Source organism: Gymnodraco acuticeps, unplaced genomic scaffold (genome assembly GCF_902827175.1).
Source record: "Gymnodraco acuticeps unplaced genomic scaffold, fGymAcu1.1, whole genome shotgun sequence".
Classification (NCBI taxonomy): Eukaryota; Metazoa; Chordata; class Actinopteri; order Perciformes; family Bathydraconidae; genus Gymnodraco; species Gymnodraco acuticeps.
Window position 1 is genome coordinate 85,231 of NW_022990024.1, and position 24,065 is coordinate 109,295.

General features: G+C 46.7%; 1 protein-coding gene across 3 annotated transcripts; it reads left to right on the forward strand.

The window, feature by feature from the left end:
- Positions 1-1,629: 1,629 nt before the first annotated feature.
- Positions 1,630-23,490, forward strand: LOC117545163 (sex comb on midleg-like protein 4). 3 transcript variants are annotated; one of them, XM_034214851.1, is made up of 8 exons: positions 1,630-1,761; positions 2,485-2,712; positions 7,761-7,890; positions 9,054-9,254; positions 12,998-13,150; positions 19,150-19,356; positions 19,864-20,012; positions 21,706-23,490. In XM_034214851.1, the coding sequence occupies exons 1-8, from the start codon at positions 1,642-1,644 to the stop codon at positions 21,829-21,831; spliced, it is 1,314 nt and encodes a 437-aa protein (XP_034070742.1). In that variant the 5' UTR covers positions 1,630-1,641; the 3' UTR covers positions 21,832-23,490. The 3 variants fall into 3 exon arrangements, with proteins under 3 accessions (XP_034070742.1, XP_034070744.1, XP_034070743.1); XM_034214853.1 differs by lacking the exon at positions 1,630-1,761 and adding an exon at positions 1,798-1,982; XM_034214852.1 differs by lacking the exon at positions 1,630-1,761 and adding an exon at positions 2,048-2,077.
- Positions 23,491-24,065: the final 575 nt, after the last annotated feature.

The window sequence follows — 24,065 nt, forward strand, 5'->3', positions numbered from 1 at the left end:
TACGCCTTCTCCAAGTCTACAAAACACATGTAGACCGGATAAGCGTACTCCCAGGCCCCCTCCAGGATCCTTGCGAGAGTAAAAAGCTGATCCGTCGTTCCACGACCAGGACGGAATCCGCATTGTTCCTCCTCAATCTGAGGTTCGACAATCGGCCTGACCCTCCTTTCGAGTAGCTTAGAGTAAACTTTCCCGGGGAGGCTGAGTAGTGTGATGCCTCTGTAATTGGCACACACCCTCTGATCCCCCTTTTTAAAAAGGGGAGCCACCACCCCGGTCTGCCACTCCTTCTGTACTGTTTCCGACTTCCACGCAACGTTGATGAGACGTGTCAACCATGACAGTCCCTCAACACCCAGAGCCTTCAGCATTTCCGGGCGGATCTCATCCACCCCCGGGGCTTTGCCACTGTGGAGTTGTTTGACGACCTCAGTGACCTCCCCCCGGGAGATTGGTGTTGATCCCCCGTCATACTCCAGCTCTGCCTCTAACATAGAGGGCGGAGTTGTCGGGGTCAGGAGTTCCTCAAAGTGTTCCTTCCAACGCCCTAACACTCCATCAATTGAGGTCAACAACGTCCCATCCTTACTGTACACAGCTTGGATGGTTCCCTGCTTCCCCCTCCTGAGGTGTCGGACAGTTTTCCAGAACAACTTTGGTGCCGCCCGAAAGTCCTTCTCCATGTCTTCTCCGAACTTCTCCCACACCCGCTGCTTTGCCTCGGCCACGGATGAGGCTGCTGCCCTTCGCGCCTGTCATTTTGCAGGTATTGAATAAAAACTGTTCAGGTATAAATTACGACATTTTTAGGCATTTAAATAAACATTTTTAGGTATAAAAGAGGCAGTTTGCATGTATTAAATAAATACTGTTCAGGTATAAATAAAGACATTTCTAAGCATTACATTTGTATGTATTTTAGAGACAGTTCATGTATTAAATTGGCCGTTTTGAGGTATAAATAAAGAAATGTCTATAGGCACAAAAGAGACAGGTGTCAAAGGGACATTCATTTCATTTCATTTCAAACCTTTATTTAGGTAGGTCCCTTGAGATCACGGATCTCTTTTACAAGGGAGACCTGCATCAATTTAGTTCCACATGAAACATAAAAACAACATCAAAACAAACAATAGAGGACATCATATTTACCAACACTTACAAACACCCATAGTGTCAGAAAGCATCTCGTGCAGACGTGCCTTAAAAACATTCAGAGAAATAAAATTGCTCAAATTCAATTTGGACTGTAGGCTGTTCCAAGCAAGTGGAGCTGCGCACATAAAAGCTGTCTTACCTAAAACAGTCCTTACTCTTGGTACATCTAACAAGACTACATCCTGCGATCTCAGACAATAGCTGCCTGCAACTTTCTGCTTTACCAGAGAACAGATGTAATACGGGAGTTTGCCCAACATAGCTTTATAAACAGAAGCATCTGACAGCTGCACTTTCTGGTATTTAAAATATGGCATCCTGTATTAAACATCCACTCGTCCTGCATGAGAGATGTGTTTCTCCTGCTCTCCTGGTTTTTACAGATTAGGGTGGAAGCTGTCATCGTAATGGTAATTCATAGCTGGGTCTCCATGGTGAAGCCCCCCCCCCTCTCCCTCTCTCCCTGCTGAATGCATTAGTCTAATGAGAATCTGCAGCCGGAGAGCAGCGGAGGATGGCTGTCTGCAGGAAAGCAGCTCTGTAGTTTCTGTGTCATCCACACTAAAGGGCTTGGCTCTTTGCTTTCACTACAGAAGACAGCAGGTACAACAAGAAAGAGAAATAACCCTCCTTCTCTTCATCATCATCCTCTTCCTCCTCCTCATGGCTGCCTTTGTGTTGTGATGCTGCTCTGCTAAATGCTGCATTGCTCCTCTCTGTAAAGGATGCTGTGTTGCTGACAGGAGGAGAGGGCATTGTTCTGTAGCATCTGTCTGTCTGCACATGATGCTCTGCGAGGAGGAGTGTGCATTACTGCTTAGCATGTATGTAGCTTAGTTCCCTTTAAACATGGTGCTAATGCATGGTGTGTTATAGAGGAGCACCAGGGGCATTGTGTTTGAGTATGTCTGTCTTTAAAGTAAGCTAATGCATGGTGTGGTATATACAGAGGAGGAGCATCAGGGTGCATTATTGTTTAGCATGTATGTAGCTCAGTTCCCTTTCTAAATGATGCTAAAGCATGCTGTGTTAGAGGAGGGGGATCACTGTAGCATTTCTACAGCTCAGTGTCCTCAACAAATGAAGCGAATGCATGCTGTGTTTTATAGAGGAGCATCAGTGGTGCTTCAGGATTCCGGTCTGTAAATGAAGCTAATTGCTGCTGTGTAACATATGGAGGAGGAGCATCATTATTGTTTAGCATGTGTGTAGCTCAGTTCCCTCTGTGTGTGAAGCTAATGCATGCTATGATGAAGCTAATAGCTGTGTGTGTGTGATATCGCGGAGTAGCATGGTGTGTTCTGCAGCTCTGCTCTTTGTCTCCAGATGAGTGTTCCTGCAGCAGCGGCTCAGAACCCAGACGACAGAGAGATGCAATCGGCTGCAGTGTCTCCCTCCTTCCTCCCCAGCCTGGGGGGCAAGATCCCGGGCAGAAAGAGAGGCCGACCCCCCCTCCGGAACAACGCCAAGATGGACTTCACAACAAGCCGCTACCCCGAGTCGCTGCCTCCACTCAAAGTGCCCAAAAAGAGGGGCAGAAAACCGGGATTCAAGGTGGGATACGCGAGGGGGAAGTGTGTGTGTGTGTGTGTGTGTGTGTGTGTGTGTGTGTGTGTGTGTGTGTGTGTGTGTGTGTGTGTGTGTGTGTGTGTGTGTGTGTGTGTGTGTGTGTGTGTGTGTGTGTGTGTGTGTGTGTGTGTGTGTGTGTGTGTGAGAGAGAGTGGGGGGGGGGGTGCAGTGTGTTTAAAAATGCATGTGTTGTACATAGGATCATGCCCTGCACATGTTGTGTTGTGTCAGAGAGATTGGGATCCAAAGGGATTTAATAATGTAAATATAGTCTGTTTTTGTACATAATATGCATGCTTCATTCTGCAGAAGGCTGTTTAAATGACATTATCTTAATACAGGATAATAGTGGCTACAGAAAGTCCACTCACATTACTAAGATATCTGTAGATGTGATAAATGTTATTGACATAAGTCGCTGCCTCACTGGTGCCCCAAAAGAGGGGGAAGAGTGAGGGGGAAGAGTGAGAGTGTGTGTGTGTGTGTGTGTGTGTGTGTGTGTGTGTTTAATAATGCATGTGTACATAGGATCATGCCCTGCACATGTTGTGTCAGAGAGGGGTCACATCTGCAGGCTTTGTTCAGATTTTAGGTTTTTTTTTAAAGCCCAAAAGGGATTTAATAATGTGAAGTCTGTTTTTGTACATAAAATGCATGTTAACTTCTACAGGATAAAGAAGGCCACTTATATTACCAAGACATCTGTCATAAAAGGTCCTTTCCTGCATGTTTTAATGATAAAGTGTGTGTAAATGAAAGGGTTACAAACAGAATCAATTCAAAGGTGTTATCATCAGATGCTCAGCAGAGCGGATACATGGCAATGACATCCTTCTGACCTGAGCTCCCACAATGCAACCTATATCATAAAATACAAAATAAAAATTGTCAGTAGAATATGGGATATGTACGGAGCCCCGGAGGGTTCATAGAGAAGAATAAATAAATTGCCGATTATTACGCCATATTATTAGTTTTATGAAGAAGATGTCCGGTCGCCAGGACGTGTGTGTGTGTGTGTGTTTGTGTGTGTATGTTTGTGTGCGTGTATGTGTGTTCTATTTCGTATATGGCTTCGCCCTGTAAGGCTATCGCTATTGGGTAATCCCCCTGCGCCCCCGCGCAGCACTGAAACACTTGTAGTCCACGGCACGCCCACCCGCAAGGTGGGCCCACCCTCGGGCCTCCTTCCGGTATAAATAGGAAGGAGGCCCGGCAATCTGCTCCCTCTTTTCTTCAGCAAACCAGCAGTTACTGAAGCACAGGAATTGAGTCATGAGCAACAACTGCGTCCGTGATTGTCCCTCATGTAAAACGGGTTATATCACGAGCTATGACCTACACGCGATATGCGAATCCTGCCTGGGGCCAGAGCACTCGGCTCTCAGCCAGCAGGTCGCTTGCTCGCATTGTGCCCGTCTCCCATCAGCCGACAGGAAGCGAAGAGCGGACGCTCTAGCGGCCGAGGAGGACGATTGGCCCGTCCAGGAGCACAGGGACGGCAGCCTGTCTCGGACGACTCCTACCCCGTCTCCCTCCATGGCTCGCCATGCGGCTCTCCCCTCCCCCTCTCCCCCGGACGGGGAGACGGAGTCGGTGCGGGTTTGGCGGCCGAGCACGCGGTCACCTTCTCCGTTGCCACGGCGCTGCCGGCGTTGGGTGGCATCATGCTGGAGATCCCGGGTTCAGACGGGCAGGAGTGACCCGGTCTGGCCGCGCTTCCCCGCCATTAGGAGGTACCAGGAGGGGGCGGCGGCAAACCCGAGGACCCTGAGGGCTCCGGTGGCCACCTTTGTTCCCTTCACTAAGGTGGAGGGATTCACGGAGGATGGTTTCCCAACCACCCCTGCTCTGGAGCCGAGCCTGACGGCGTTCTTTGGGGTTAGGCAGGCCAACTTGATCGCCGGACGACGCCCTACGTTGGCCTCCCCCAGGGACCAGTATGTCGCCTGCCAGGCTGACCGGGCGCACCAATGTGCGTTTCAGGCGTCGGCGGCGGCAAACAACATCGCGTTGCTGTCCAACTCGGTGGTTACGCTGGTGGAGCGGTCCACCACAGTGGCTCCAGAGGAGGCGGAGGAGATCGGCAAGGCGGCCAGCACGGCACTCACGCTGTGCGCATCCGTGGCTGTCTCCCAGGCGAGGATCGCTGCGTGGATGACGCAGATCCAGCGCCACCTATGGCTGCAACAGGCGGCTGTTACAGAGCCAGCCAGGAAGGTCTTGCTGGACGCTCCGATCAGCCCGGACGGGCTGTTTGGACCCCAGTTCCTAGCCATGGTGGAGTCCATGAAGGCGGCGGCGGAGCAGGCGGACGATATCCGCCAGCACGTTGGCTGGCTCCAGCCTGCAGCGAAGCCTCAGCGGCACCAGCGGCAGGCGAGGCGTCAGATTCGTCCGTCGGCAGGGGCACCGTCCCGCCCCTCCGCCCCCCCACCAGTGGGTGGTCAACGACGAGCGAGGTATTCCCGCTCGTCGTCTGCTCCACGAGAGCCGCCGAGGAAGCAGAGCCGGCCTTGACGGTTTGGGGGGGATTGTGAGGGAAATAAAGAGGAAGAAAGCTCATTTCCCAACCTTTTGTCTGAGTCATCAGTTTCAAATGTGTCTCACATATCCCCCACTCTGGGTGAACCAGCTGCCTATGACCTATCGGTTAATAGCCAGCAGGGTTCGTTACAAAAGACTGCAGGTTTTAATCTATCGGTTAATAAACTGCAGAGCGCGGTAACTACGCCAGCTGCCTCCAATCTGTTGATGAGTAGGCAGCAGGGTTCGCTGCAGAGGCCTGGTGGTTATAACTTTTTGGTTAATAACCTGCAGAGCTCGCGGCATTCCTCTGTCCGAGATACGCAGAGAGCTGCTGTTCCCCCTCTATGATCGCAGGGCAAGGTGGGACCTTCGTCTCTACTTTCTCACAGCGGTCGGTATGTATTGTTCCCAGCCTTCACCCCGTCGGGAAGACAGGCATGTTTTGCTATGTTCCAGGGACGGTGATGCGCCATTACGCATGGCACAACAGGCAGGGGGTGTTATTGAGCAGGTGTGTCTGTGCTTCTAGTGCTGGACGGACCCAGTGGGGCGCAGACTACATCATGCTTCGCCCTTAACCCAATAGCGATAGCCTTAGAGGGCGAAGCCATATACGAAATAGAACTGAGGTTACCTACTGTAACCCAGCTTCTATGAGTAAATGGCGCAGCCCTCTAAGCGCTGGGCCGCACTGGCTCTACGAATAGCTGAAGAAAAGTTATTTTGTATGGGAGCAGATTGCCGGGCCTCCTTCCTATTTATACCGGAAGGAGGCCCGAGGGTGGGGCCCACCTAGCGGGTGGGCGTGGACTACAAGTGTTTCAGTGCTGCGCGGGGCGCAGGGGGATTACCCAATAGCAATAGCCTTAGAGGGCGAAGCCATTTACTCATAGAAGCTGGGGTTACAGTAGGTAACGTGTGTGTGTGTGTGTGTGTGTGTGTGTGTGTGTGTGTGTGTGTGTGTGTGTGTGTGTGTGTGTGTGTGTGTGTGTGTGTGTGTGTGTGTGTGTGTGTGTGTGGTGTGTGTGTGTGTGTGTGTGTGTGTGTGTGTGTGTGTGTGTGTGTGTGTGTGTGTGTGTGTGTGTGTGTGTGTGTGTGTGTGTGTGTGTGTGTGTGTGTGTGTGTGTGTGTGTGTGTGTGTGTGTGTGTGTGCGCATGTGCGCACGTGTGCATTTGTTTTCAGAAGACATTATGATAGTGGCGTTCGTTCCGTTGCACTCCGACAGCATTTAGCACTCTAGCCTACATCGAGATTAAGAGTAAACGAACTTCTTTCACTTGGGAACACACAGATGGAGTTAGCCAGATGTGTGTAAATTACTGTTCATGGTCATTTGAAAACAAATGCCGGTGTCGGACACACACATACACCGAACACAACACACATCATGTAGCATTTCACGTTTCCATAGCAACAACAACTTCCTGTCAATATCGTAAACTCGCCTTCAAAATAAAAGCATCTAAATAAAACAGGAAGTTAACCTAAATTACATTTAAGATACAACTGCAACGAAAGTAACAAAAACAAAGTAATATCCTTGTCAGTTTTACAGAACACAAATTGGTTATTTACACATCACGCGCCCTGGAGACCGGACATCTCCTTCATAAAACGAGTAATAGGGGGAATAATGTGTGTGTTGTGTGTGTGTGTGTGTGTGTGTGTGTGTGTGTGTGTGTGTGTGTGTGTGTGTGTGTGTGTGTGTGTGTGTGTGTGTGTGTGTGTGTGTGTGTGTGTGTGTGTGTGTGTGTGTGTGTGTGTGTGTGTGTGTGTGTGTGTGTGTGTGTGTGTGTGTGTGTGTGTGTGTGTGTGTGTGTGTGTGTGTGTGTGTGTGTGTGTGTGTGTGTGTGTGTGTGTGTGTGTGTGTGTGTGTGTGTGTGTGTGTGTGTGTGTGTGTGTGTGTGTGTGTGTGTGTGTGTGTGTGTGTGTGTGTGTGTGTGTGTGTGTGTGTGTGTGTGTGTGTGTGTGTGTGGCTAAAACGTAGCAGCCTCGATCTCTGTTCTGAAGGTAAACACGATGAAGACACAGCTCTCTGCGCGCTGACAGCAGATACTGAGAGAGTCACGGACATGAATTCATAGATCAAGGCAGACTGGTTTACTCTCCTGTTTTGCGAATCCGGTGCTTGAACAAATAGCTCTACACCCCTGGCCGAAATGTCCCTAAAATGAAGTCGAGTTTGAAATATATCTCAAATAATGTATGCACTGCCATTTCCCACGTAAACATAACAGTCTGCAATGAAGGGTTGTCTCCTGTGCTCCTCTTCCTACTTGGCGCACCGGTAATCTCGTGCGCACAAAAAAGTATATCATGTGCACAAATGAATGAAACATGGCCTCGTTTTATTTATTTCTCTCTATGAACCCTCCAGGGCTCCGTAGATATGTACAAGAACAGAATATGAAATGAAATAATGTAAATGAAGACGATACGTTTGTGGATTTATCAATAATACGCCTGAAATACCAACAACAATGCGTACCCTTCTCTCCTGCAGCTGAAACCCCGGATGGTGATGACCCCACTGGCCGTCTCCCCCCCCAGCAGCACCCCCGAGCCCGACATGAGCTCCATCCCCCAGGACGCTGCCACCGTGCCGCACTCTGCCACCCCCCAGGTGCTCACAGGTAACAGGAACACACCAAATACACCTTTAATGCTGATCAGCAGTACCCTGTACCCAAGTGTATGTTTTTAAAATCAGAATCAGGTTTATCACCAGGTGGGTTGACACATACGAGAGATTTGACTTGATGTTGTGGTGCATACATCAAAAATAAAAACTCAGATAAATAACTATTTGAAGAAAATAACATTAAAAAACGATATTCCCTTTCCTGCGTTTACTCCTGGAACATAGTGACATCACTACAGAACACTCCTGCTCCATTTAAAACTGTTCAGGTTTAAATAAATACATTTTTAGGTTTTAGGTCTGCAGAGGCTAAAATCCCTGTTCCCTCCAAAGGGACTTCCCCCCCCCCCCCCTGCCTGAAACACCTCCATTGGACTCCTTTGTTAACTCCCGGAACATAGTGACATCACTAACGCTGGCGCTCCTATTGGCTAGCGCTCCAACACATTGTCTGTGATAGGCTAAGAGGCGGGACATCTCTAACGGCCCGTCCACACGGCGGCGTGCGTTGAAGCTTGCCGGCGGGCGTGTCTGAAACTCGACCAACAACCAATCACTTTAATCTCCCTGACACACAAGCAGCGGTTTGATTGGCTAGAGCTCGTACTGGCATATGATTCGACTGGCTGACGCTTCTGCCGAGGCTTCAAAAGTTGAACATTGCTCAACTTTTGCCGCGAGCTTCCCACAATGCAGTTCGGCTCAAAGTGACGTCACCCATTCAAAGTGAATGGTAAAGCTTTCAACGCACGCCGCTGTGTGGACGGGCCGTAAGAGGTTGACCAATCACAGCTAAGTTTTGATTTCACCCTGCTAGCACAACAGATATAGTGTACACTGATGTTCAAAGGACCCATAGGCTGTTTTGTAAGTCTTAGGCTCCTGCACCAAGGCTACATACAACATAAAAAGAAAAAAGTGCATCAAATATTGCAATAAAATTGTGCAAAAGCGTCCGCAGCAGAACATTGCTTAACATCACACACTTACAATTAACCTCATACAACTCCCTCAGAACATCCAACTGTTCCCATTAAGATCATTAAAGTAGTTCTCGGGTTCTACTCCAACCTGCGGACCCTAGCTGCATGTCTTTCTATCTCTTACCCTAAACTATAATCAAGTATCTCTTTCCCCTGTGTGTCCCTGCTCCAGTCTGCATCTACATCAACAAGCAAGCCAACACGGGTCCTAACTTGGACCGGAAGAAGATCCTCCAGCTGCCGGATCACTTCGGGCCGGACCGACCCTCCGTGGTGCTCCAGCAGGCCGTGCAGGGCTGCATCGACAGCGCCTTCCTGCAGAAAACCGTCTTCACGCTGCTCACCCAGGGCTACGGGGGAGAAAAGATATCAGGTGTTGTACAAAGACCTCCCTCAGGTGTTGCTTTCTATTCGTCCAACATCGTCTACCCCTTTGTTTACCACTGTACCTGAAAAGGCACTCATAGAGAATGAGGAGTTTGAGATATATAGTAAATTATGTAAAAAAAAAAAATCAACATTCACAAAAATAATACAGTTCTGATAAAAAGTCAAAATTCAAAAAATAAATCTGAATGAGAAAAAGTCACAAAAACAAATCAGAAAAAGTTACAATTCTGAGAAAAATATATAATGCTCACAAAGTTTGGAGGAGATTGCCCACTGAGACTCGAGGATAAACTGAGATTTTAGTGGTTTGATTCCATTTCCTCCCCAATATATGAAGAACGCCTTGAAATGACTTCAGACTTTGCACAAATCTTTACCTGGACATCAGGATGAACTGATAGGATTTCTATAGTGAAATATCTTTGTGACTTCTTCTTATTCTTGTAATATCCCAAAAATCCTTAAAATATTGGCACAAATTTCCACTTGGACTCGTCGGTGAACTTATGATTCAAGATTCAAAGGTCTTAATGTCAGCTTGCACATAAGCTACCGTGCTCTTCTGACCAGAGCTCCTTCAACGATACAACATGTATAATAAAATACAAATACAAAATAGTGCCAGAAGTCTATACATGTAAATAGAATATGATATGTACAAGAACAGAATGTAAAATGAAATATTGTACAGCAAGATTAAATGAAATACAGTTTATTAAGGTGATAACTATTTAGATAAATAAGTACATTGAAAGAGGACAAACAGATGAATGTTTATCGAGGCGCTTAACAGAGCTTATGCGTCAAGATGTGTTTACCGACTGTGTCAATTTGTTTTAAAGGTCCCATGTCATGCTTTTCCGGTTAGTACCCGTCCCCTTGTTGTTATGAAGGTTTTTATGCATGTAAACGGTGTGCAGAGTCAAAACCTTCAAAGTACACCCTGTAGCGAGTAAAACTCTAACACAGAAAATACCTCCCCAAAACGCCTCGTTGGAGATACGTCACTGTCCATTTGATTCTTCCGGGTACGCATGACGTCAACCGTACCTGGAACGAAATGGACCAATCCGTGGAACCGTTACGTTACGTCCGCGGAGCCGTTACGTTAAGCCCCCGCTGATTGGTCCAAATTGACCAATCCACGGACTTCCTCACACACTCAGTGCAGGCAGCTCTGCTGATCTCTCCTCCCTGGCTGCAGGCTGATAACAGACAGTTGGGATCGCGGCGAAATTCTCTCTGCAGACCCGTTCTCTCTGCAGACCCGTTCTCTCTGCAGACCCATTCTCTCTGCAGACCCATTCTCTCTACAGACCCATTCTCTCTACAGACCCGTTCTCTCTGCAGACCCGTTCTCTCTACAGACCCGTTCTCTCTGCAGACCCATTCTCTCTGCAGACCCATTCTCTCTGCAGACCCATTCTCTCTACAGACCCATTCTCTCTGCAGACCCATTCTCTCTACAGACCCATTCTCTCTCTCTGCAGACCCATTCTCTCTACAGACCCATTCTCTCTACAGACCCATTCTCTCTACAGACCCGTTCTCTCTGCAGACCCATTCTCTCTACAGACCCCATTCTCTCTACAGACCCATTCTCTCTGCAGACCCATTCTCTCTACAGACCCATTCTCTCTGCAGACCCATTCTCTCTACAGACCCATTCTCTCTACAGACCCATTCTCTCTACAGACCCATTCTCTCTCCAGACCCATTCTCTCTACAGACCCATTCTCTCTGCAGACCCATTCTCTCTACAGACCCGTTCTCTCTGCAGACCCATTCTCTCTGCAGACCCATTCTCTCTACAGACCCATTCTCTCTACAGACCCGTTCTCTCTGCAGACCCATTCTCTCTACAGACCCATTCTCTCTACAGACCCATTCTCTCTGCAGACCCATTCTCTCTACAGACCCATTCTCTCTGCAGACCCATTCTCTCTACAGACCCATTCTCTCTACAGACCCATTCTCTCTACAGACCCATTCTCTCTCACCGCAGACCCATTCTCTCTACAGACCCATTCTCTCTGCAGACCCATTCTCTCTACAGACCCGTTCTCTCTGCAGACCCATTCTCTCTGCAGACCCATTCTCACTGCAGACCCATTCTCTCTTCAGACCCATTCTCTCTGCAGACCCATTCTCTCTGCAGACCCGTTCTCTCTGCAGACCCATTCTCTCTACAGACCCATTCTCTCTGCAGACCCATTCTCTCTGCAGACCCATTCTCTCTACAGACCCATTCTCTCTACAGACCCATTCTCTCTGCAGATCCGTTCTCTCTGCAGACCCATTCTCTCTGCAGACCCATTCTCTCTGCAGACCCATTCTCTCTACAGACCCATTCTCTCTGCAGACCCGTTCTCTCTGCAGACCCATTCTCTCTGCAGACCCATTCTCTCTGCAGACCCATTCTCTCTGCAGACCCATTCTCTCTGCAAACCCATTCTCTCTGCAGACCCATTCTCTCTGCAAACCCATTCTCTCTGCAGACCCATTCTCTCTGCAGACCCGTTCTCTCTGCAGACCCATTCTCTCTGCAGACCCATTCTCTCTGCAGACCCATTCTCTCTGCAGACCCATTCTCTCTGCAGACCCATTCTCTCTGCAGACCCATTCTCTCTGCAGACCCATTCTCTCTGCAGACCCATTCTCTCTGCAGACCCATTCTCACAGCGTTTATCAACCCTTTTCTTTCTCAATATCAAGCCACACTTATTGTTTTTACTTCGGCTGTGACTTTGTGTGTGCTCAGGGTGAGTTTGGCTGTGTTTCGCTAAACAAGGAAACAACACCTCCACGGAGCTCAGCGCGATTCACAACGTCCCGACCAATCAGAGCACACTGTGCTCACAGGGAGGGTGGGGGCTGGAGCTATTGGAGCTACAACGAGCCGTTAAAGGCAGAGAGTGAAATTCAGTGAATACACGTAGTTTACAGAGATTCTGAGAAACCAATGTGAGTTTGGAAAATTGCACAATATAAATCTATTCTAGTAGAGCTCAACAATGGAACTATGATCAGTGGAAATGGCCATGACATGGGACCTTTAATTGTCATATTAAGCGTATTCATTCTTGTGTTATGGCCCAAAACGATTGTAGGGTTTTGCGAGGTCACACTGACCTCAGACCATAAACTATATCAGTTCAGCCTCGGGTCCAGGCTGACTTTCTGGCCAAATTTGAAGAAATTCCATTAATGAGTTCCCAAGATATTACCGTCACACGGATTGGGATGGATGTAACCTTTGACCTTCAAATTATAACAACTTCATCCTTAAGTCCAAGTCATTGGTGGTGCCCAATTATAAGAGATTCCGTCAAGGCGTTTCTGTCCTATTGGGTTAACGAGAAATGTAGTAGGGACAATTGGAGAATATAAACATGTACCACGGTTTTTGTTTGGTTTTGTCATGATGTTGTTGTTGTTGTTGTTGTTGTTGTTGTGTAGCATTAATGGACTAGGCAACAACTAATGATAATTGTTAGAATATTTTGTTGTTGTTGTTGTTATGCTATTGTACCTTCAGGGTTACAGACTACACCTCCAACTTCCTACAATCGCTTTTTGAGGGGTTTTCATTATCCAAAAAAAAGCATTGATGAAAGATTAACATAGAAGCGACACATTTTCAAACCTGCAAATATCGTGATGAAATCTTTTGGCCACATTTATCATATTTGTGATGTTGTTTAAAGTGTGTTTGTTTGTTTGCAGCCACGTTTGACGGGAAGCAGCACCTGCTCAGCCTCCCGGTGGTGAACAGCATCGACTACGTGCTGCGCTTCCTGAAGAAACTCTGCCGCTCTCTGCACTGCGAAAACCTGTTCAGCGATCAGCCAATCAGCACGGGCGCCTACGCCTCCGACGGTAGAGAGGATTCTGAAATTAAGAGAAACTTCATGAGGAAAATATTCAGACGTTAGGACAAATGTCAACATTCGGAAAAAGAATACCAATCTGATAAAAAACATTTAATTCAGAAGCAAAAAAGTCACATTTCTGAAAGAAAGTCAAAATTCTGAATTCTGAGAAAAGTAAAAATATTTTTTGGACAAATGAGTAAAAATTCGGAGAAAATATATAGTTCTGACAAAATGTTCAAATTCTAATAAAAAAAGACAGGATTCTGTAAACAAATCATAATTCTGAGAAAGATCCTTTCTTCAAAACCGATTCTTTGGATGGAAATTATTTCTAATGGTCTTTAATGTTTTAGTCTTATAAAAAAACTCCCATTCCCAATCTTTTGGCGCGTTCACACCGGAGTACTTTTCCCACAATAGTTCATCAGAACTCAGATATATTTGCTTTCACACCAAAAAGAGCCGGAACTAAATGAGTTCATCAGAACCATTTTTACCCCCTTTTCCGTCCCTGCTAGAGAGCAGGTACTTTCGTGGGAGAAAAAGGTTCCTATGCCTGATTGGCTGGGCGGATTGCAAACCACGCCCCGTAAAACTCCCAAAAAGTTTTGTGAAGCCGCCATTTTATTATCCTTGCATTAGCATTATTAGCATTAGCATTAGCCCAGCGCAGTAGAAGCATGGATGAGTACAGTCTGAAGCCAGTCCCCAACTCCGGGGACTTCCGGCCGGGGACTCCGGGTGGCAGTATACGCCGTGAAGTTGTTTGCGGCCTGCCAGTAAACCCAAAGCAGAAGAAGAAGAAGTGACGTCAGCGGCTTCATTTGCCTAATCCACCCCCAGGGACTTATTCCGGTGTGAACGCGATCTGTACTTAGTTCATGAGAACTAAAGAGTTCTCCTGACCTATTGTGGGAAAAGAACTTGGTGTGAACGCCCTAATAGTTTTTGAGGGAGTTCTGGCTAGGAGGAACTTCAATTAAGAAAACATGTCTTAATAATAATAATAATACATGATACTTGTTTTGCGCTTTTCTAGACACTCAAAGGCGCTTTGAGAGAGAATAAAAAACAACAACAAAAACAAAGAAAAATGCAAAAAGAGATTAACAGAAAATAGGGGGGGGGGGGGGTCAGTGGTTGAATGCAGTGTTGAACAGGTGGGTTTTGAGTGATGTTTTGAATGCTGTGAGGGAGGAAGAGTCTCTGATGGATTGGGGTAGTGAGCTCCAGAGGGTGGGTGCAGCAATGGAGAAGGCTCTGTCGCCCCAGGACTTGAGGTCGGTCCGGGTGGGGGGAGGGGGCAGGAGGTTGGCAGCAGCAGAGCGGAGGGAGCGAGTGGGAGTGTGTCTGTGGAGGAGGCCAGTCAGGTGGGGGGGCCAGGTTATGGAGGGCTTTGTACGTCATCAGGAGGATTTGGTACTGGATTATCTGGGGATGGGGAGCCAGTGGAGCTTGATGAGGATGGGGTGATGTGTTCACGGATTCGGGTGTGGGTGAGTAGACGGGCGGCGGAGTTCTGGATGTATTGAAGTTTGTTGAGGATTTCTGCAGGTGAACCGTAGAGGAGGCTGTTGCAGTGGTCCAGACGGGAGGTGATGAAGGCGTGGATGAGGGTTTCTGCAGGTGAACCGTAGAGGAGGCTGTTGCAGTGGTTCAGACGGGAGGTGATGAAGGCGTGGATGAGGGTTTCTGCAGGTGAACCGTAGAGGAGGCTGTTGCAGTAGTCCAGGCGGGAGGTGATGAAGGCGTGGATGAGGGTTTCTGCAGGTGAACCGTAGAGGAGGCTGTTGCAGTAATCCAGGCGGGAGGTGATGAAGGCGTGGATGAGGGTTTCTGCAGGTGAACCGTAGAGGAGGCTGTTGCAGTGGTTCAGACGGGAGGTGATGAAGGCGTGGATGAGGGTTTCTGCAGGTGAACCGTAGAGGAGGCTGTTGCAGTGGTTCAGACGGGAGGTGATGAAGGCGTGGATGAGGGTTTCTGCAGGTGAACCGTAGAGGAGGCTGTTGCAGTAATCCAGACGGGAGGTGATGAAGGCGTGGATGAGGGTTTCTGCAGGTGAACCGTAGAGGAGGCTGTTGCAGTAATCCAGACGGGAGGTGATGAAGGCGTGGATGAGGGTTTCTGCAGGTGAACCGTAGAGGAGGCTGTTGCAGTAGTCCAGGCGGGAGGGGATGAAGGCGTGGATGAGGGTTTCTGCAGGTGAACCGTAGAGGAGGCTGTTGCAGTAGTCCAGGCGGGAGGTGATGAAGGCGTGGATGAGGGTTTCTGCAGGTGAACCGTAGAGGAGGCTGTTGCAGTAATCCAGACGGGAGGTGATGAAGGCGTGGATGAGGGTTTCTGCAGGTGAACCGTAGAGGAGGCTGTTGCAGTAGTCCAGGCGGGAGGTGATGAAGGCGTGGATGAGGGTTTCTGCAGGTGAACCGTAGAGGAGGCTGTTGCAGTAGTCCAGGCGGGAGGTGATGAAGGCGTGGATGAGGGTTTCTGCAGGTGAACCGTAGAGGAGGCTGTTGCAGTAATCCAGGCGGGAGGTGATGAAGGCGTGGATGAGGGTTTCTGCAGGTGAACCGTAGAGGAGGCTGTTGCAGTAATCCAGGCGGGAGGTGATGAAGGCGTGGATGAGGGTTTCTGCAGGTGAACCGTAGAGGAGGCTGTTGCAGTGGTCCAGGCGGGAGGTGATGAAGGCGTGGATGAGGGTTTCTGCAGGTGAACCGTAGAGGAGGCTGTTGCAGTAATCCAGGCGGGAGGTGATGAAGGCGTGGATGAGGGTTTCTGCAGGTGAACCGTAGAGGAGGCTGTTGCAGTAATCCAGACGGGAGGTGATGAAGGCGTGGATGAGGGTTTCTGCAGGTGAACCGTAGAGGAGGCTGTTGCAGTAGTCCAGGCGGGAGGTGATGAAGGCGTGGATGAGGGTTTCTGCAGGTGAACCGTAGAGGAGGCTGTTGCAGTAGTCCAGGCGGGAGGGGATGAAGGCGTGGATGAGGGTTTCTGCAGGTGAACCGTAGAGGAGGCTGTTGCAGTAATCCAGACGGGAGGTGATGAAGGCGTGGATGAGGGTTTCTGCAGGTGAACCGTAGAGGAGGCTGTTGCAGTAATCCAGACGGGAGGTGATGAAGGCGTGGATGAGGGTTTCTGCAGCAGTGGGGGAGAGGGATGGACGTAGACGGGCAATGTTATTGAGGTTGAAGAGGGCTGTCTTGGTGATCTGTTTGATGTGTCGGTTGAAGGAGAGGGTTTGGGCAGATATGATGCCTAGGTTCCGGATGTGAGGGGAGGTTCGGACTGGGAAGCCGTCTATAGTGAGGGTGAAGTTATGGAGAGGTGTCGTGATAAAAGGTTCAGCAGCAAAGAGTTCTGGGTAGAACCTCAGCCCTTTAGCAAGATCCCTTACTATAAGCTTTTATAACGGACATGTTCTTTGATCTAACTTTCTGATCTCGTCTCTGAAACGGCCGATGATTTCCATTTAGACAGTCTGAGGGTAAAAGGTACATTTCGGAAAGAAAGTCAGAACTCTAAAAAAAAATCTGAATACTGGAAAAAGTCAAAATTATCTTTTAAAGAGTCCTCTCCTGATGATGTTCAGGTGTATATCAGTATGTAGTGTCTACTTTAAAGAGTCCTCTCCTGATGATGTTCAGGTGTATATCAGTATGTAGTGTCTCTACTTTAAAGAGTCCTCTCCTGCTGATGTTCAGGTGTATATCAGTATGTAGTGTCTCTACTTTAAAGAGTCCTCTCCTGCTGATGTTCAGGTGTATATCAGTATGTAGTGTCTCTACTTTAAAGAGTCCTCTCCTGCTGATGTTCAGGTATATCAGTATGTAGTGTCTCTACTTTAAAGAGTTCTCTCCTGCTGATGTTCAGGTATATCAGTACGTAGTGTCTCTACTTTAAAGAGTCCTCTCCTGCTGATGTTCAGGTATATCAGTATGTAGTGTCTCTACTTTAAAGAGTCCTCTCCTGATGATGTTCAGGTGTATATCAGTATGTAGTGTCTCTACTTTAAAGAGTCCTCTCCTGCTGATGTTCAGGTATATCAGTATGTAGTGTCTCTACTTTAAAGAGTCCTCTCCTGCTGATGTTCAGGTGTATATCAGTATGTAGTGTCTCTACTTTAAAGAGTCCTCTCCTGCTGATGTTCAGGTGTATATCAGTATGTAGTGTCTCTACTTTAAAGAGTCCTCTCCTGCTGATGTTCAGGTGTATATCAGTATGTAGTGTCTCTACTTTAAAGAGTCCTCTCCTGCTGATGTTCAGGTGTATATCAGTATGTAGTGTCTCTACTTTAAAGAGTCCTCTCCTGCTGATGTTCAGGTATATCAGTACGTAGTGTCTCTACTTAAAGAGTCCTCTCCTGCTGATGTTCAGGTATATCAGTATGTAGTGTCTCTACTTTAAAGAGTTCTCTCCTGCTGATGTTCAGGTATATCAGTACGTAGTGTCTCTACTTTAAAGAGTCCTCTCCTGCTGATGTTCAGGTATATCAGTATGTAGTGTCTCTACTTTAAAGAGTTCTCTCCTGCTGATGTTCAGGTGTGTATCAGTATGTAGTGTCTCTACTTTAAAGAGTTCTCTCCTGCTGATGTTCAGGTGTATATCAGTACGTAGTGTCTCTACTTTAAAGAGTCCTCTCCTGCTGATGTTCAGGTATATCAGTACGTAGTGTCTCTACTTTAAAGAGTCCTCTCCTGCTGATGTTCAGGTATATCAGTATGTAGTGTCTCTACTTTAAAGAGTTCTCTCCTGCTGATGTTCAGGTGTGTATCAGTATGTAGTGTCTCTACTTTAAAGAGTCCTCTCCTGCTGATGTTCAGGTGTATATCAGTATGTAGTGTCTCTACTTTAAAGAGTCCTCTCCTGCTGATGTTCAGTGTATATCAGTATGTAGTGTCTCTACTTTAAAGAGTCCTCTCCTGCTGATGTTCAGGTGTATATCAGTATGCAGTGTCTCTACTTTAAAGAGTCCTCTCCTGCTGATGTTCAGGTGTATATCAGTATGTAGTGTCTCTACTTTAAAGAGTCCTCTCCTGCTGATGTTCAGGTGTATATCAGTATGTAGTGTCTCTACTTTAAAGAGTCCTCTCCTGCTGATGTTCAGGTATATCAGTACGTAGTGTCTCTACTTTAAAGAGTCCTCTCCTGCTGATGTTCAGGTATATCAGTATGTAGTGTCTCTACTTTAAAGAGTTCTCTCCTGCTGATGTTCAGGTGTGTATCAGTATGTAGTGTCTCTACTTTAAAGAGTCCTCTCCTGCTGATGTTCAGGTATATATCAGTATGTAGTGTCTCTACTTTAAAGAGTCCTCTCCTGCTGATGTTCAGGTGTGTATCAGTATGTAGTGTCTCTACTTTAAAGAGTCCTGTCCTGCTGATGTTCAGTGTATATCAGTATGTAGTGTCTCTACTTTAAAGAGTCCTCTCCTGCTGATGTTCAGGTGTATATCAGTATGCAGTGTCTCTACTTTAAAGAGTCCTCTCCTGCTGATGTTCAGGTGTATATCAGTATGTAGTGTCTCTACTTTAAAGAGTCCTCTCCTGCTGATGTTCAGGTGTATATCAGTATGTAGTGTCTATACTTTAAAGAGTCCTCTCCTGGTGATGTTCAGGTGTATATCAGTATGTAGTGTCTCTACTTTAAAGAGTCCTCTCCTGCTGATGTTCAGGTGTATATCAGTATGTAGTGTCTATACTTTAAAGAGTCCTCTCCTGCTGATGTTCAGGTGTATATCAGTATGTAGTGTCTATACTTTAAAGAGTCCTCTCCTGCTGATGTTCAGGTGTATATCAGTATGTAGTGTCTCTACTATAAAGAGTCCTCTCCTGCTGATGTTCAGGTGTATATCAGTATGTAGAGTCTCTACTTTAAAGAGTCCTCTCCTGCTGATGTTCAGGTGTATATCAGTATGTAGAGTCTCTACTTTAAAGAGTCCTCTCAGTATCTTGTATTACGAACAATGGCCATATCCTCTGATCTAATTCTGCTTCTGATCTCGTCTCCAGCTGAAACGGCCGATGATTACCATCTCGATCAGTCCGATGGTAAACGGTACTCCATGGATCTCGGGGATTTCGGCTCCATCAGCTCTTCGTATTCTCCAAAGTCTTCGTACGGGTTTCGATCGTCGCAGCAGTTCTCCGGCGGCTCGATGAGCGTCTGCCGGCCGGCGTCAAGCAGCCCGAACTCTTTCATAGAGAGCAACCGCACAGGTGAGAGGAGAAACACGAAATAAAGATTACTACCAGTTACTAGAGATGGCAAAAGTACACACATCCTTTACTCAAGAAGAAGTACAGATACTTGTGTTTAAACATACTCTTCCAACATGAGAGTCACATGATAACAAAGGTACCCCAACTGTAGCTGTGAACATGACAGGATGTGTGATTACCTAGAAGAGCATCAGGACTGTTTGAGGCAGATGATAGCTATGTGATTAACATGATGATTCAGCCTCTATGGAGAGAGACATCAAGCATGCTCATTTCTGACGTGGAGCTAATCTGAAGTAAACATTGAATACTGCTTTCTACTCCTCCATCTTGTGACTGTGTAACTCCCTCTCTTGGATATCAGCATGTGAAGGACACTGTTCAGGAACTAGTCTCTGTATGGAGAGGATCACAGATGGATCCTGAGGCTGAAGCTCAAGCCGGGGACCAGGGAGAGTTTCCTAACGGTTCCTCTGATGGTTAATCTTTGTGTTGGTCTTACAGGAGGTTATAATGCATCTTCAGAACCACAGGAGTCCAAAGCCCCGCAGAATAAAGACCCCTCCTCCTGGTCTGTGGACGATGTGGTCTGGTTCATCAGAGACGCAGACCCTCAGGCCCTCGGACCGCACGCTGACGTCTTCAGGAAACACGTAAGGGGATTGTTTATTGTTTTCCATTCAACTTTTACTACAGATGTAATGAATATCCAGTGGAAACCACGTTGGAGGATCCATTAAAGCTCTCCTATTGTGCAAAATGCACTTCCTGATGTCTTCTCTACATCACCATGTGTCCCCGGTGTGTCCCCCCGGAGTGTCCCCGGAGTGTCCCGGTGTGTCCCCGTGTGTCCCTGTGTGTCCCCGGTGTGTCCCCGGTGTGTCCCCGTGTGTCCCCGGTGTGTCCCCGTGTGTCCCCTGTGTGTCCCCGTGTGTCCCGGTGTGTCCCCGTGTGTCCCCGTGTGTCCCCCCGGAGTGTCCCGGTGTGTCCCCGGTGTGTCCCCGGTGTGTCCCCGGTGTGTCCCGGTGTGTCCCCGTGTGTCCCCGTGTGTCCCCGTGTGTCCCCGGTGTGTCCCCGTGTGTCCCCGGTGTGTCAGGAAATAAACCCCTCTCTCTTTTCCTCCGTACCCACATCTCCAGATTTGCTGCGTCATGACCACATTACTAAAATGTGGGCGGGCTTTAGACCCACGGGCCAATCAGAAAGGTTGCTGTCAGAAACAATGAGACGTGTTCTGGAAGTGATCTGGTCTGTGTTCAAGCAAACATTCAATGTCAGCTTTCCAAAGACACTTATGATGTTTGGAAATGAAGTGGTGCGTCTTTTAGGCAAATGTGCATTTTTTCATAGACTTCCATAAAATCTGAGGTAGTAAATCAAGACAGTAGTCGGGCCAGTTCCTCAAAGACTTCGATACAACATGTGGTAATACATTAGGAAAGAGGTTAGAACATTTTAAATGTACGAAAGAGGACATCGCTTGTTGAAAGTAGTTATCAGGCAGAGATAATAAACCTGCTCATAATGTCTCTGAGATGGTTTATATTAATCAACAGTGATCGTTGTTGAATTAAATGGTTCCTTATAGCAGTGGTTCTCACATGGGGGTACGCGGACCCCTAGGGGTACGTTGGAGTACTGCAGGGGGTACGTGAGATTTATTTTTATGTTAATGAAGAAAAAAAATACCAATTTTAGGAAATGTAAGGAAGTTTGAGCAGAGTGGGTTTTATATTAACAGAGTTACACATATTTCAAAACGCGAAGTGTAATAACTGCAGTGGCCTTCCTGTCACTGAGAATAACAAAGATCCTCAGTGAAGCTCAAGCCATGTTTCACTATATTAAGTACAACTTATTAAACAGATCAGTTCAATGCAACTAATGTCGTCTCTGTGTTATTGCATGATGTTAAAATTGGTTTGCCATGAATTTAGTGATGGATTGTAAACATTTGAAATGTAGCATTTAAGTGTTTCTCAGTTACTGTTGTTGTTTTAATAACTCAGACACCGATGGTGCAGCGCTGTGCTGTACCTCTTTATATAGGCATTTCTTCCCTAACTAATAGTTTTTGTGCTGGGGGGTACGTGGCTGCATTTCTTTTTCAAAGGGGGAACATGATTGAAAAAAGTTTGAGAATCACTGCCTTATAGCCTACTATAGTATAATCTGTACTTTTCCACTCTTACTTCCAGTCTAACTTTACATTATCAAATATAAATGTATCCAGAATATCAGTGATTGGATCTGACACATCTTGTCTGCTCACCTATTTCCTGTTGATCTAACTTCTTCTCCTTCGTCTTCCTCCTCTTGTTCTTCCTCCTCCTCCTCTTCCTCCAGGAGATCGATGGAAACGCCTTGTTGCTCCTGAAGAGCGATATGATCATGAAGTATCTGGGTCTGAAGCTCGGCCCGGCGCTGAAGCTCTGTTTCCACATCGACAAACTAAAGAACAACAAGTTCTGAAAACACATTTATCCTCGTCTGTAAATCCACATCTGAGAAGAGAAGAGGATCAACGAAGACTTCCAGAGTTGTACATTTCACTTTAGGACAGATTTTTGAATTAAGAAAACATCAGATGGTGGAAAAATAAATCCTGCACACGTTAATGTAATCGGTCAGGCTGGCGTCACGCTGTCCCGACATCGACACCAGATGGACACGAATATGGAATTGTGAATTTCGCACGAAGATGGCCCCGAACTCGGTCAACAGCCGAAGCAAGTACGATGCCTACAGAAGGCCACACGATGGCACCCGAACCTCATGTTGTTTCCATAGCAACTACAACTTCCTGTCAACAGCGTAAACTCGCCTTCAAAATAAAAGCATCTAAATAAAACAGGAAGTTAACCTAAATTACATTTGAGACATACAACTGCAACGAAAGTAACAAAAACAAAGTGATATCCTTTTCAGTTTCACAGAACTCAAATCGTACTATGATACGATGGCTACACGACGGCATCGCGAGGGCTTCACGTAGTCGTGTTGCCTTCCTAAGACAATCGGGCAGCTTCTTGTTTCCTTCGTATTGTCTTCGTGACGCGAAAAATGCCCGATGGCATCGATGATCACACGAAGTAACGACGAAGATGACACGATTTGACAGGATGCCCTCACGATGGCCTCACGGAGGGCAAAATGGACAAACGAATTCAACACGAAAATGAACCTTCGCAAGGTCTTTCTGCAATTTGTTGGCATGCCAAAGATTTTGCCACCGCTCACGAAGTTGCTGCCGGAGCCTGAGAAACTCCACCGGCGGTCATACGACGGCTTAGATGCCTCACGAATGGCCCGATGTTGTTCCGATCAGAGCCGAATTTGAACGTTTCCTTTATCGTTTATCCATCTGGTATCAATTTCGGGACAGGGGCTTTAAAGAAGGCACATTCAGATTCATTATAAATATATATATATATTCATCATCCGACCGATAACAGTGAACACTTTCCACAACTCATTACTGAGAAACGGTGCATTTAGAAAATCATTTTGACGCTATTTCTTGACATTATTGTCCAACAAAGAGGGTAAGGTTCCCATTTGATTTGTCATTATTTTGTATTATAATTTATTTAAAAATCACTCTAGCCAAAAGACAGTAGCTCTCTTATTAGTATATATATTTAAAAAATGAGAGCACATAGAAATATTTATGTTTTAATAAGCCAATTATCTCCATTGGCTCTTTATGTAAACTTATTTTGTATTATTTTCCATCAGTGTCAAAACGCCGTTAATATCACACTGAGAATCTGCCATGTAAATGAGTATAATATAATATATTCATAATAATATATAGTATTGCTTTTGTACGCCACTTTAGGTGTACAGTATGCATCCTTTTTTAATTAATTAACTTTGTAATTGAATGCTGCTGTAAAGATGTCTCATGTGAGCCTAGTGAGAACGAGCTGAGGGCTTTTATTCAGAAAATCACTACGAATATCAGGCTGGGTTGCACCGACAAGGATTCATTGAGAAAACACTTAAGGTCTCCTATCATCCTCCTCTTCATCAATACATCACAGGTCTCAGATATATCCAGAGCCTGTCTCTGATTGGCTGAAACACCAAACGGATCATTGCAGCATTACCCATAATCCCCTCTGTTTCAGCCCTGTTTCCAAAGTGCTGATTCTCTGTCTGTTACTTTAGATGAAAACCAGGAGCCCCTCCCCACGCCCCTCTGAGAGACATTTGGTTACAAAGAACTCAATGGTGCTCTAGGAGGAGATTCAGGTGATAAGGGGGGGGGGGGGTTGCCTTGGTTGCTGATTGGCTAATGGTTACACAAGACAACACATCGTTATGACATCATCAAGTGACCAAAATCTGATCAGCTCATTTTCAGACAGGTTTTTATAGAAATGGATCAAAAAGAGAGAGAATCTTTGTTCCTGAAACTTTCAGAGTCTCTTTCCACAGAGGGGACACATGTTGATGTAGAAGAGACATGAAGAAGAGGGGACACATGTTGATGTAGAAGAGACATGAAGAAGAGGGGACACATGTTGATGTAGAGGAGACATGAAGAAGAGGGGACACATGTTGATGTAGAAGAGACATGGAGAAGAGGGGACACATGTTGATGTAGAAGAGACATGAAGAAGAGGGGACACATGTTGATGTAGAAGAGACATGAAGAAGAGGGGACACATGTTGATGTAGAAGAGACATGAAGAAGAGGG